Below are 13,392 nucleotides of genomic sequence, written 5' to 3'. Positions count from 1 at the left end.
TTTGTGGTGGCTTCTTGCGGTTTTTTTCTTTTTCTATGCTCTCTACACTCTTTTCCTTTTCCGCTCTTGTTTTTAACTAAAGTTTAAAAGTTTTGGCTGATGTTCTATTTGAACTTCTGGAGTTTGTCAGAAGCCAAGAGAGTTTCTACGCAAGTTTCTTAAAAAAAAAAAAAAACACTGAATGTCGGTTCCGAACTGAAAATATGTAACAAATGTAAACCACTCACCTCCACTTGTGCTTTTGCTTCCTGAATCAGAGTAATGATATCTGATTTGGATGCCACAGAAGTCAAAACAGCCTGCAGCTTTTGCTGGTCCCTGGTGGAGACGCTAAGCTGGTCCAAGCTAAACATACAAAACACAATTAAACAGAGTAAGAAGCTGGCAAAAAAAATGCATATTATTTCCTATCCTTTAGATAAGATTCACCTAGATCTGCTCTATTTAAATTATGTTAATATGAAAAATTAAAACTCAGGCAAACAAATGTCAAGTGGTTATTTATAACTCTTAACTGGCCTTGTGTGTTTCAAAAGCCTATTGTCCTTGTTTGAGTTTCTAAATCATGACCAGTAATATTTTTTTATTCTAACTCTAAAGATACACAATGTCCTAAGAAAGTCAACCTAGAACATTTAAGCTCACTTGAGACCCAAGATGAGTCAGAGAACATCCAAAGCCAGGTTGAAGCAATGTTTCTTTCCTGGAGGTTTCAGAAAATAGGCTCACTAAGCAGTTTGTGATAAATGCACTACTTTAAGGGTTGACGTAGACAGAGGGGTTGTCATTCAATAGAAGCTCTACAGTTATATAGTAAAAAGAAAACAAACACACTTACCTTACTGACCATGACTTTCTGACAAGTTCCCCATCTTGTGGCCCACCTCCATCATATGCTAACCCAGATACACCATTGTCTTTAGAGCTCAAACGAGTGCCATTTAGAGAAGATACATAGTCGGCTCCTGGAGTCCTTCTGGGTGTAATCTCCAGTTCGGTTTTATACTGTGGAGCTTTAGACTCTATAGCGAAATCCTCAGTGCAAAGTTTATCAAGATCTGGCATGCTTAGGGCTCTTAATTCTCGTAATTTGGAACGGGATAAAGACGGCCTTATGTGGCTTGGCGTCGTCCTGTTTTTTCTGACCTGGACCCCATGTACAGAATTCTCTTCTTTCTCAGTCCTAGTGGATGCGTGGTCTGAAATAACCTTTACAGAGTCTACTGGGAGCTTTTCAGTGTATGTTAAGGCCATACTTGAGGAAGATTTTGCCATTTCTGTTGCTAAGGACACTTCACTTTGGTTATCACAACAGGAGCTCAAGCTGCGCCTTAACACCTTTGCATCCTCAATGGACTGTGTATGCGACGGTATCGAACCCGAAGATCTCCGAGTTAATGGAGGTTTACAAGAAAAAGGAGTGTTATTTATTTCAATGATCTTCATGACATTTTTGTCAAAGTTTACTAGATTCTCAAATGACTTAATCCTCTGTTTTACAGTCAGAGAAGATAAAGTTTCATGAGGCCAGTTGAATTCATAATAATAATTCCTTTTAACAGACTTTGGTACATCATTCCTTACAGAGACCCTTTCATTGACAAGTAGACTATCGTCATTTGTTTTGGAAAGATCTTCAGTACTGTAGTCATATATGCTTTGATATGATACTGGCAAACTGATTGGATCATCCAAAGAAATAACTTTTCTATGATGGACATCATTGTTTGCAGCATTTGGAAGATGAGTTGGCATTGAATAAGTCCTTGTCACTGTCTTAGATCCACTAGGTGGTTTCTCAACAAGGGGGGCAACTTCGTTGAGCTTTGGAGATTTGTAAACAATAGCAAAGCTGTCATATATGGTATAGTCTGTTTTACTTCTGCTTTCATTTCTTAAGTGTGTGTTTATAGATGATAGAGAAGGAGACAATTTTACTTCCATGAATGTACGTCGAACATCATTATTGTCTATTTGCTCTTCATGATTATGGAGAGAAGCCAAACTGTGGGTTTCATTTTTAGGCACTGTGTTGCTTATAGAAACTCTGCTTAGGTCTCCTTTTTGATTGCCATCAATAACACTTTTGTTGCTGAAGCACTTGCCAGTGTCTGTGGTCTGATGGCATGAAACTTTGTCTCCAGCGCCAAAGCTTTCATCCATATCTACAGATGACTCGATCTCTTGATTGCTTTCCTCTGGATTTTTTGTTGTTCCATTGTTTGCCGATTTCTCATTACTACCAAGGCTTGACTTGGAACTAACCACTGAATTGGGAGCGACCTTAGCTTGGGACAGTATAGTTTTATTTGTAGCTCTTCTGTTGCTCAAATCTTTGGGAGAAGGTGGACCATCCATTATGGTGGGCCTCTTGGGTAGAAGTTTAGGAGAAGGCTGTGTGGTGGATTTTCTATAGTCCCAGCTTTCTGTTTTATTAATAAATGATTTTGCTAAATCAGCATTGGGCCTACTTTTACTCTTTATAGAAAGCCCCTTTAACTTTGGCCCTGGCTTAGGCATCTGAGTACTGAGAATTTCTGGGTTACTGTTCAGTACCCTCTTACCATCTTGTAGTTTTGAGCCAGTTGCATTTACCTTGGATCTTTCCACAACAGAGGTTTTTGTTGTGGAACTTTTTACAGTTTTGGTTTCTGTTTTTTCAAGTCCATTTTTCTCATCTGATGTTGAGGTTTGGTGACTTGTACTTCTTACTGGAGACTGTATGGCACCAAGGGGTTCCTTGGAACAGATACTAGTCCTTACATCAGTATTCATATTAAACAATAATCCTTTACCACAATCAGTTTGACTAGATAGGATATCTGCTTGATCTTCAGCATTTACCTGACTTGTGGCGTTAATGTCCAGGTTATAAATATCAACACACAGAGATGGTCTGACTTCTGTATGATCACATGTAAGCATTGGTGAACCTTCTTTTAAATAGTCTTCCACATTTAAATCAACTTGTTCAAGAGGTTCCTGAGCAAAATTGTTATGTGAAGCATCTAAAGGGGTCATGTTTTCAGAAGTTTCTCCGCATTTTGGACCTAGACCGTAAACAGAGTTCACCTGCCTAGGTTCACAAATAACTGGCTCAGATTGGTAAGAATGTGGAGTCTTATGCATTTCAACATCATCCTTTTTGCTAGCACAACAGATTTCTATTGGCTCTTCCTCTGAATCTGTGGTTGCCTGTGTTTCAGACACAAAAGACTGGTTCTGAAGGGATGAAATCATATCACTTGTAGAATCTGATGGGATTTCCAGTAAAGACTCACTGTCAGAATCTTCCACGGTTCCATACATTGAGTTTGAGAGTTCAAAAGAACTACTTTCAAACTGTTCAGACAGCGAGAAGTCCTCTGTGGTAAAGTTGCTAAAATTTCTACAGTAACTACTTAAGCTGTTCTTATTTACAGCAACTGTATTGTCTATAGGAATAGTGTCCAAAATGGAAAACCCCAGTGGACCAGCAGTATCTACAGCTTGGTAGGTAAAGCTTGTGTTGTTGCTTGACAGTTTATTAGTTGGCGAGTTGGATTTAGCATATGCTGTTTGTTCCAAAAAACTCTTAACCTCCATATTACCCGTCTGGTCTAGCTCACTTATAAAATCATCAATGTTAGTTACAGGGCTACCACCACAATGACCAGGTGAAGAACAAAGGTTGGGTTGTCCATTTTTGTCCACTATAGGAGAAGTTGATGAAGGCAAATCATTAGCAGTAGGGCAATATTGATGAATGTAAGTATTGCAATGGTCTTTCTCCATTGATGTTTCCTCAAGATGGTCTTCCCTTGTTGTATCTGACCCTGATGTCATGATAATGTGGGACAAGCGATCAACAGCTGTAATCAAATAAAAAGCCTTGTGAACAATCCCAGAAATGAAGAGCTCTATTTATATACTACTAAATGTACTTACTATGGGCATTCCTATAGCTGCTGCTTTCAAAACCTAATCCAAACAGGGCTATCAATTTATTTATTTTTTGGGGGGGACCTGAGAAGGCAAAAACTGGAACCACAGAACTGAATGAAGTCCCCTGCACTGAAGTTTAAAAGCCATATTAAGTATTAACATATTAAGAGCTATACATATCCAACATAAGTTGCACAAAATAAATTGTGCAATTGAAAAAAAAAACAACTGTAATGCCCTGTACACACAGTCGGACTTTCCAACGAAAAATCTGCGATCGGATCGTGTTGACGGAAAATCCGATTGTGTGTGGGCTCCATCTGACTTTTTCCTTCAGAATTTCCGACACACACCGTTTGAGCGCTGGATCTAAAATTTTCCGACAACAAAATCCGATCGTTTAAATTCCGATCGTGTGTAGACAATTCCGACGGACAAAGGCACCATGCATGCGCAGAATAAATTACGAGACAAAAGCTTTGGCTACTGGCCCGTTTATAGTTCCGTCGTACGTGTTGTACGTCACCGCGTTCCGAAAGATCAGATTTTCCGACAACTTTGTGCAACCATGTGTATGCAAGACAAGTTTGGGCCAAAATCCGTCTGAAAAAATCTGATGGATTTTGTCGTCGGAAAGTCCGATTGTGTGTACGGGCATAAGACTTAATATTTGTCCTATTTTGCTAGTACCCTTATTGTAAAAAACAAAACAAAAAAACAACCTTTAAAATAACTGTAATACACTCAAATATTAAACAAGATTCTGCACCCTCCTTTCTCAACCCTGCTCATCTGTTGCAATAATTACATGCAATTACTTTCCCTTTTGAATTATCTACTCAAAGCTGAAACATCAGTTATGGTTGAAGGTAGCCTTTTGCTCATTTACATCCAGAGCAGAGAAAAAGGGTCACCATTTTATAAATGCTCCTCCTCTTTCCTCCCCCCATTGCTTTGGTTGGCTGTGAGAAGCAAAGTCAAATGCTTAACACTTCCAGGTATGGCTAAGAATGTGGTCTTACCCATGTGACAGTGATGGTGCCTAGTGATTGGTCCAGTGCAGTCACCAGGGATGGCAAAGGCCCCGTGGAAGCCTCAACAAAATGGTTTGGAGCTTACACAGGTCTTTTCTTTTCCTGGTTTCAATGGCTGACCAAAGTTGTACAGGATCATATAAAAGTGAGTAAGAGTTGCTTGAATTGCTGAGCAATGTTGGGGGGATATGCAATATTTGGGGGGGGGGGGGTGAACTGACCATGGAACTGTTCAGGGGGTTCAATTGTACTTTTTGTTTTTAAAGTCTATTGTGCCCTTATATTATTGTTTTTCTCCTTTGAAATGTAAAAAAATTCTGCAAAATCTATTTCTGTTCACAAAATGGCACGATTCTCAATGCTTTATTACTGGCACCCATTTATAAAGAAATAAAATAAAAGTGATAGAAACAAAATTCTAGAGACAAAACAAAACTTTTCAAAGTTACAACAGTGTGACCATTTCAGTATGGTGGGAGAGAGAGAAAGCTGGAAAAACTAAATTCCAACCACATAATCCTAAGTTTTTTTTGACACAAGTTTCCACAGCTGAAAAAGGTCTGATGAATATCAAACTTTTATTCCAACAAATTTTACTCTGATTTGATGAGCCAAAGGCAGTATGATTCGAAGACATATTAAACGTGCCTTAACACTTCAAATTCTAGACACTGCAGGTAATGTGTTTTTAATAAAAGCACACACATTTTCTCCAAGGATTCTTCACAAACAGGACATAGCAAAAGTCTAAAGATTCAGTGGTAGGAGTTTAGTCTATAAGCAGATTGCGTGTCCCATGTATTATTTTTCCAGAACTCCTTTTAGGAGGCTTAGAAATTACTCTAAAAATGTCAAAAAGTTCATGTACAGATGGAATACTGGGATTAGATAAATAGAGAACCTTCACTTTCAAACAGCAAAGATTAATTAGTCTGATTGTCAGTCCTCCCAAAATTGTTATTTCTGTGATGAGATATCACTGGGAGCTCCCAAGCTATGTCCCTATAATGTTTCACTTACTAGTTATAATCTCTGCAATTTAAAATAAAGCAGAACCATAGGTCATAGGGTTAAGGAGTGATTTTGGAAAAAATTATAATCAAGAAAAATTATCGCAAAATTATCAATTTCACTCATTAAATTGCTTCGACGAGATTTATTGAAAAGAAAAAGAAAAAAGAAGGAGGACGTTCCTTTTTTATTTAGAGGATGTGTTTTTTTTCTGTAAGTACCTTTTATTCGTATTTGTATTTAATTATTTTTTTTTGTTTTTGGTATGTATTAAAATTTTTATTCTACTTTTTTCACAGTCTTTTTTTTTTCTACAAAATAAAATAGGGCTAATGACTAAACATTTTTTTTCTAAAAAAAGATCACAACATTTCAAGGGAGTGTCTATCTCTGACAAGCCATTTAAATTATATTTAAGCCCTAACGAGGAACTTCTATTTGCTCCCTTCTGGTCTGTTAAATACATGCCATTGGAAGCAAGTTTGTTATAACTTTGATGAATGGAAAATTACAAAATCATGTCAGAAATTCAGAATAGTTCTGTCAAAATTAGCCCTCTTTGCACTTGCAGTTTTTGATAAAAAAAAAAAAAAAAGGGGGGGATGTCTATGCGTTGCAGAGACATACTGCATTTCTTTTAATTTTTGGACTGACACTTTAAAGTTTATTGTACCCTTTAAACCATCAAAAACACCCTAATGATACCCCATGAGAGAAGTATAGGATGCAAGCTGCCTGACTGTATTGGACTTTAGTACCTTTGAGGCAGAGACCCAGAATGTTGTAAATGAATGGCAGAAAAAAAAAAAAAAGTGTCAAAGTTCATTATCTCTATACTTCTGGGTCACAGACTTTAAAGCACAAAAAACAAACAAAGCATCCACATGACAGGCAGGGAACTTGTATTTTTTTAAAACGGGACAGAATTTGCACTGTCCTTTCATGCTAGATTCCCGTTAATTTTCTTGCCCCATTGACTCCGAAGCATTTTAACAAATTATTTAGATTTCACCAAAATTACTAGGAAAATGAGAACGCTCAGTTTTGCTCATCCCCAGTAGGCAAATATAAAAGACCCCCATTTAGGGGTCATTGCAGCCTAGATACCCAGACCAAATTTAGCAATGTTTGTACATACTGGTTAACGTGACAATAACTCTATGACTAATTTGTGTACCCAATTTAAAAAAAAACTTGTTTTAACAAAAAAAAAATACACGCCCAACAGCTTTCATTGTCACAGCCATATTTTTAAAACAAAGCCCTGTGTTTACCATGTCAAAGCTGGCATAGTGATCACAATCGAGAAGCACCACGAACCGTTTGGTTCCTAGTTGTTAGTGGACACAGGAGGCTGAAATAAATTTCCTTGTTGATGTCAATTCAGAACTACATAGTTTAACACTCAGTGCCATATTGATTCAGGTCATTGCCCAATCAACAAAGTATTGTCCAATGTACCGGTGTTCAACTGTTCTACTCCTACCCATGCCCATCCACTCCCATTGTGTTCTCTGGTTATTTACTTTTACTTTTTCACCCATGCCTTCTTCTGTTCCTTTCCGATTATTCTCCTCCACTTTCACCCATGCAGACTCTCCTCTCTGGTCACTCTCCTACAATTCCCCCATGCCCACTCTGCTCATATGTCATTCTCCTAAACTTACAGCCATGGCTAGAGATCGACCGATATGGGTTTTTCTCTGGCCAATGCTGATACCGATATTTAGAAATCGCCACGGCCGATGGCCGATATATGATGCCGATTTTTTTTGGGCCGATATGTTAGGCCGATTATTAATTTTTTCCCCTTCATCTCATAAAATCTAACAATTAGACACCTTTCCCACTGGGGCGTTTTTCAGGCGCTTTAAAATAGCGCCTGTAAAGTGCCTGCAAAACGGCTACCCTGCAGTCTGTGTGGAAGCCCCGAGTGCTTTCACACTGAGGAGATGCGCTGGCAGGACGTTAAAAAAAAGTCCTGCAAGCAACATCTTTCGAGTGGTGTATACCGCTCCTCCACCACTCCTGCCCATTGAAATGAATGGGCACCGCTGCCGAAGCACCTGCAATGCGATTTGGCAGCGGCGCTTCACAGGCACATTTAACCCCTTCCTGGGCCGCTAGCTGGATTATAAGTGCCCCGCTAGCAACCGAATAGCGCCGCTAAAATGACGGTAAAGCGCCGCTAAAACTGGCTATTTTATTCCCTAGGATCTCTGCTAAAAAAATATATATACGTTTTGGGGGTTTCAAGTGAATTTCTAGCAGAAAATACAGGATTTTTATTTGTAAGCATCAAGTGTCAAAATGGTTAAACTGAGAACTCTACACACTGAGTTGAATTCATTCATTCAAGTGTAAACATTGTATCTTTTTGCTCTTTTCTTGGCAGACTGCCCAAAGAGGAGACAAGTCGCTTCACTCAAGTCTCCAGGCAACTTGCACTGACTTCTATTACTGAAGTCATTTGCAAGTCGCGCTGAATATATCATCGGCCTTTTTTAACAGCACAATCGGCCGATGCCGATTAATTAAAAAACGCCAAATATCGGCCGATATATCGGTCGACCTCTAGCCATGGCCACACACCTCTCTGGTTATTGTCTTCCACATGCACCCATGCTCCCTTGCGCTTTGGTCATTGTGCACTTTCACCAATGCCCATGGTGCTCCCATCAATCCCCTACACTTACACCCATGCCCAGCAACCTCTACTCTCTGGTTGTTCTATGCTTTAACCCATACCCATTTTCTTCTCTGGTCATTGTTCTCTACATGCACCCATGACCACTCTTCACTCAGGTCATTCTACACTTCCACCAAAGCCGACTGAGCACTCATCATTCTCCTACACTTCCACCCATGTCCACTCTGCTCTCTGGCCTTATACCTACACTTCCACCTATTGCCACTCATCTCTGGTTATTCTTCTCCGCATCCACCCATGCCCAATTTGCTCTCTGGCCTTTCTCTTTCACTTCCACCCATGCCCAACTTTCTCTTTGATAACTCTTAAACTCCACCCAAAGCCTTTGTTGTACCTCTGTTTTATCTCCTTCACCCGTGCCTTCTTTTGTCCCTCCGATTTGATCATTCTCCTCCCTTACCCCCATGCTTCCTTTTGCTGTACGTCTTTCATTACCTGTTATACACTAATATAATGACTACATAATACTAATACAACCCCTTTCAAATGTACACATTTTACAAATGCTTTAAGACACATTTACTAAAGTATATACAATATTTCCTTTATTAAAAATAAATAAAAGCATTACTTATTCATAACATTAATCGACTGATATATGTTTTACCTGACACAGGTTTTTGGACCTCCAAGGTTACAGCTGAGGGTAAAGATTGGACGTAATCACAGGTTTCCTGGTAAGACATGTCTCTCACTTGGATACCATTTATTGAGAGGATCTCATCTCCAGGAGCTAACTTTCCCATAGATTCCTGGTTGTGATAAAATAATAACATTGACAGGGATGAAATGTAATCAAAATTATCCTTATTTGCATAATAACTCCTCACACCCATTTTCATATTTTAACACTCATCTTTCTTAGGAATATTTGTAAGCATGCACCTTTATCTGCACTCTTGGTTACACTATGCAGTCAGCATCCCTGCTAAATTACTACAGAGTGGAAATCAATTACAGGATAAACCACTTCAGTGAAGGTCTAATGACAGATCATTGTCCATTAGAAACAAAGAGAGCACCAAATCAAAACTACTTTTCTGTGTTACTCAGAATAGCATGCATTTGAAGCAAGTATGGCAGACCCACCATAAAGTTTGTGGACACCTAAATGACTTTCTTGGACAAAACTATGGGTAATAATATGGAATTGCAGCTCCCTTCCCCGACAACCTTTGTAGGGTCAATAGTCTCCAAGGTTCTTTAGATATTGGAGTGTGTCTGTGGGAGTTTGTGCACATGCAGGCAAAAGACAGTTTGGGAGGTCAGATGCTGATGCTGGAAAAGACCTGATTTGCAGTCAATAGTTTCAATTCATCCTAAAAGTGTTCAGTGGGTTTGAGGGGAGGGCTCTGTGCCCTCCACCAAGTCCTTTCACCCCAGACCCATTAAACCATGTCCTCATTAGCTGGCTGTGTGTATGGGGACTATATCCAAACTGTTGCCACAAGTTTGAATGTCAGAAAACAAAAGAAATAGGCACAAATGAGAAAACTAGCAATCCCTCAACATCAGAATTCATAATTATTAATCATAAAAGCCCAAAAGGGTCCTAGTATTTAATAAATATTGCAGTAGGATTAAAAAGGTAAATTTTAGTGAGTTTATCCACAAAGGGCAACCAAATCCATAGAGCAGAAGCTGTCTCTGGTGTAAGGGAAACAAAAGGGAACAAGGAGAAGCACCTCCAAGTGTAGACTCAAAAACATTTTTTTTGCTCACAAGTTTCCCTGCTGACATCATCACTCCAGCATTGTGGTCCACCTTGTGCTCCAGCCCTCAGTTCCGGACAGTGGATGTCTGCTGGCCAGCTTCCACCTCCTGTGACAGAAGCATAGATGGAGACTTCTGGCGTTCTTTTTCCTAAGAAGTTGGCGTTCAACCTCCGGGTGTATTTAACAAATAAGTATGCATTATTTCTTTTAAAATGCCTAACTTGTGAGCAAGAAAATTGTTTTTGAGTCTATGCTTAAGGGCGCGTCCCCTTTTTTCCACAAGATTGAAAGTGCAAAATTGTCTAAAATGCTATTTTAGTGTAGCGTTAACTTTACCCTTTACTGTAAACACCCAAAATCAATTTCGGTACTATAAGAACAGACTGTACTACCCTTAAAAATCAAACCTGCAGTAGAAATTGAAAGAATGGAAAGCTCTTAACTTAAATTGATAAACGAGTATTTTTGTGATTAGGGTAATAGCCAAAGGGTTGCTTACAGTTTCCATAGAACAACAAACGCCTTACCTTGCCCGTTTCTCCTTGTGGTCTTATGCCAGTAATTATAACTTTGACAGGAGATTGTTTGATTTCCAAATCTAACCCAACTGACTCATATTCAGTGCAGAGCAGCTCAACAGTCTCAGTGTTACATCGTCCCAAAATTTCAGCTCCTTCAGATTTCTTCAAGACTGGAGTTGTTTTCGAGGCCTTTGCAGAGGACCTGTTGTCCTCATTTTTATGCTTGGAAGCATTAGGATTTTCATTACTCAGCATGCTTTTGACTCGGGTTACAGCTTTGTGTTCTAGCTTGGGAGACCTCTTGCTTTCAGATTGCCCTTCCTGGGGATCTTTTATTCCCAAAGTACTTGGATGATTTTCGGCCCTAGTAGTATATTCAAAAAATTTAATGGCAATAAACGGTGAGTCCACTATATGTTCCACAGCGCTGTCTTCAGATTCCACAGAGCTACCGCACAAAGAGGTCCCGGCTTCCCCAAGAATACTTCTTGGCAGGTCATCAGGTGGGACTTCATCAACATCTAGAGAAGGAGTTGTCATAACAATGCCAGAATCCTCATCGCCGTTCTTTTTTTTTATATCGCAGAAATGTCTCGCCTCTTTTTTGACAAAATCATCCTCTTCACTGGCATCGTCATCATCATAGCAGACGATCCTTCTCTGCCGCTGAAGAGGGCTTCTTATGGACTGCGGACTTTCATCAATGCTAGACTGCCGAAAGGCTACGTGTTTTTCAGAACTATGAACAGCGCTATTTCTTTGAGAGAAACAAGAATGCTGTCCTTTTGTAGCTCCATTTTCTTTACATTGAAGGAGAATAAAAGGAAACACAAATTATCATAAATAAAAATTTAACACAACCTTAAAACATTTACTTAAATTTATAATCTATTGGTGACTAGAGCCAGATACTGTAGGTTCTTTTACGCCAAAACTTCCCTCTTTTCTACATGTCTTAGGAATATTTTTGTTATCTTGTTCTTGTGGCAAAAAAACTGCTTTTATTATTCCCTGTGTGATTATAACCACACTTAAAATTCTTGCAGTAGCAACTGTTGGGTGCTTAGTTTCTACATGCTGCTAGAACTACATATCCCAAGAGCCCTTTCCCTATACACAAAATGTGGGCAGGATTTTGTGAATCAAGGCAGCAGCACTGTTTAACTGGGAAACAAATAAACCTATGCATTTGGATAAGGACAGAGAAGGACGGAGATAGCTGAAGTTCTGTAGTCAAGAACAGAAGAATTGGGCAGGTCTGACAATGTTTGGGATTTCAGTGCAGCAGAGGTGTGCTATCAGCTCAAACAGCAAGTTAGAAGCACCCTGGATTTCTGGCAGATTAACTAGTATTTTGCTGTACTTGCAGATTTTTTAAAATAATTTGAAATTGAATGCTAGAATGAACTGCTGAAAATGAGTTTGCTGTCTGGTTTGTATGCAGAGTTGCTTTTCAGCTGAACAGACCGTAAGGAGACAGGGTATCAGGTTTTCTGAACCATCCCCTGAATGCACCTCCGTCTACAGTCCTTATGCTGAATTCGGCCATAAGTGTTCAGAGGTGACCAAAATCTTAAAACGACAACAGGGGAAAATTATAACAATGTAAACATTTTGAGGCTTGGTGTTGTCCCCACCCATTACGAGTTGCAATACAGTAAACACGGCCCAGCATGTATGGGCTGCCTAAAAGGACAACAAACTGTGGAGATTGCATGTCTGACTGTCTACAAAAATGTAAAAAATACTTGCAGTGCGGCTTTAATATAAATTTGCAACTAAGGCCTTGACATTTATACAGACATTAGAAGTATAAAGTAGATCTTAGTCAAAATGTAATTTGTTATTGACAGAATGAGGAATGGTTGAAACCCCTGCGATCTTTGCCCAATTGAGGAGATTTTACTACCTATCTTGTAGGCATAATATGAAGTGTGGGGAGATTATTGACGTGATGGAAATACCCACTTAGACAGTTGTCACCAGGACAAGGGTCCTCATTTTAAGATTTCCCCTCCATTTCTGTTCCAGTGAACGCTCAAAAGTTTGGATTTTCCCTCAGCTGAAGGGCTCACAATGATAAAAAGTAAAAGAAAACAAGTAAATGAAGAAAGTCAAAACGTCCTAATCGGCCAGAAGGCCAATCTTGCGCAATGCACATGGCACTTTTTTTTTTATTATTTAACTTATCACAGACACTTAAACTACACCGGTTTGGTTTTTAGCACAAAGATGAAGGGTACAGGTTTGTCAGGGCCTGCACTGATGTTGGGGTGAGAATCTGTAGACCTCAGGTCCCCTTTCCAACTGGAAACCACTCTTCAAGAGAGCCCTCACCAAGTAGTCGGAACACCAGCTTCATCTGGTCAGTAAGGAGCAAGGTCCACCTGACTTTGGCCTAGGTAGACCAAAGTATGCCCTCCCTGCCCCTCTCAAGAGCCTTGCTCCCCGGGGTGTTCAGAGATTCAGGGCCCTTC

General features: G+C 39.5%; 1 protein-coding gene across 2 annotated transcripts in view; it reads right to left on the bottom strand.

Annotated features, from left to right (window-relative positions):
* The window catches only part of PDZD2 (PDZ domain containing 2), a 430,456-nt gene that overhangs the window by 54,311 nt on the left and 362,753 nt on the right, over positions 1 to 13,392 (bottom strand). For both annotated transcript variants that reach the window (XM_077462905.1, XM_077462906.1), the window contains 4 exons: positions 10,922 to 11,715; positions 9,287 to 9,431; positions 839 to 3,851; positions 228 to 345 (listed from right to left, as the gene is read on the bottom strand). In XM_077462905.1, coding sequence (XP_077319031.1) covers positions 228 to 345; positions 839 to 3,851; positions 9,287 to 9,431; positions 10,922 to 11,715 — 4,070 coding nt within the window. The remainder of the gene's footprint in view (positions 1 to 227; positions 346 to 838; positions 3,852 to 9,286; positions 9,432 to 10,921; positions 11,716 to 13,392) is intronic.

The sequence above is a fragment of the Lithobates pipiens genome, unplaced genomic scaffold, assembly GCF_037356315.1.
Source record: "Lithobates pipiens isolate NorthernLeopardFrog02 unplaced genomic scaffold, aLitPip1_a1.2 Scaffold_3, whole genome shotgun sequence".
NCBI classification, from domain to species: Eukaryota; Metazoa; Chordata; class Amphibia; order Anura; family Ranidae; genus Lithobates; species Lithobates pipiens.
The sequence above is the reverse complement of the archived record's forward strand: the minus strand, read 5'-3'. Positions and strand labels throughout refer to the sequence as shown.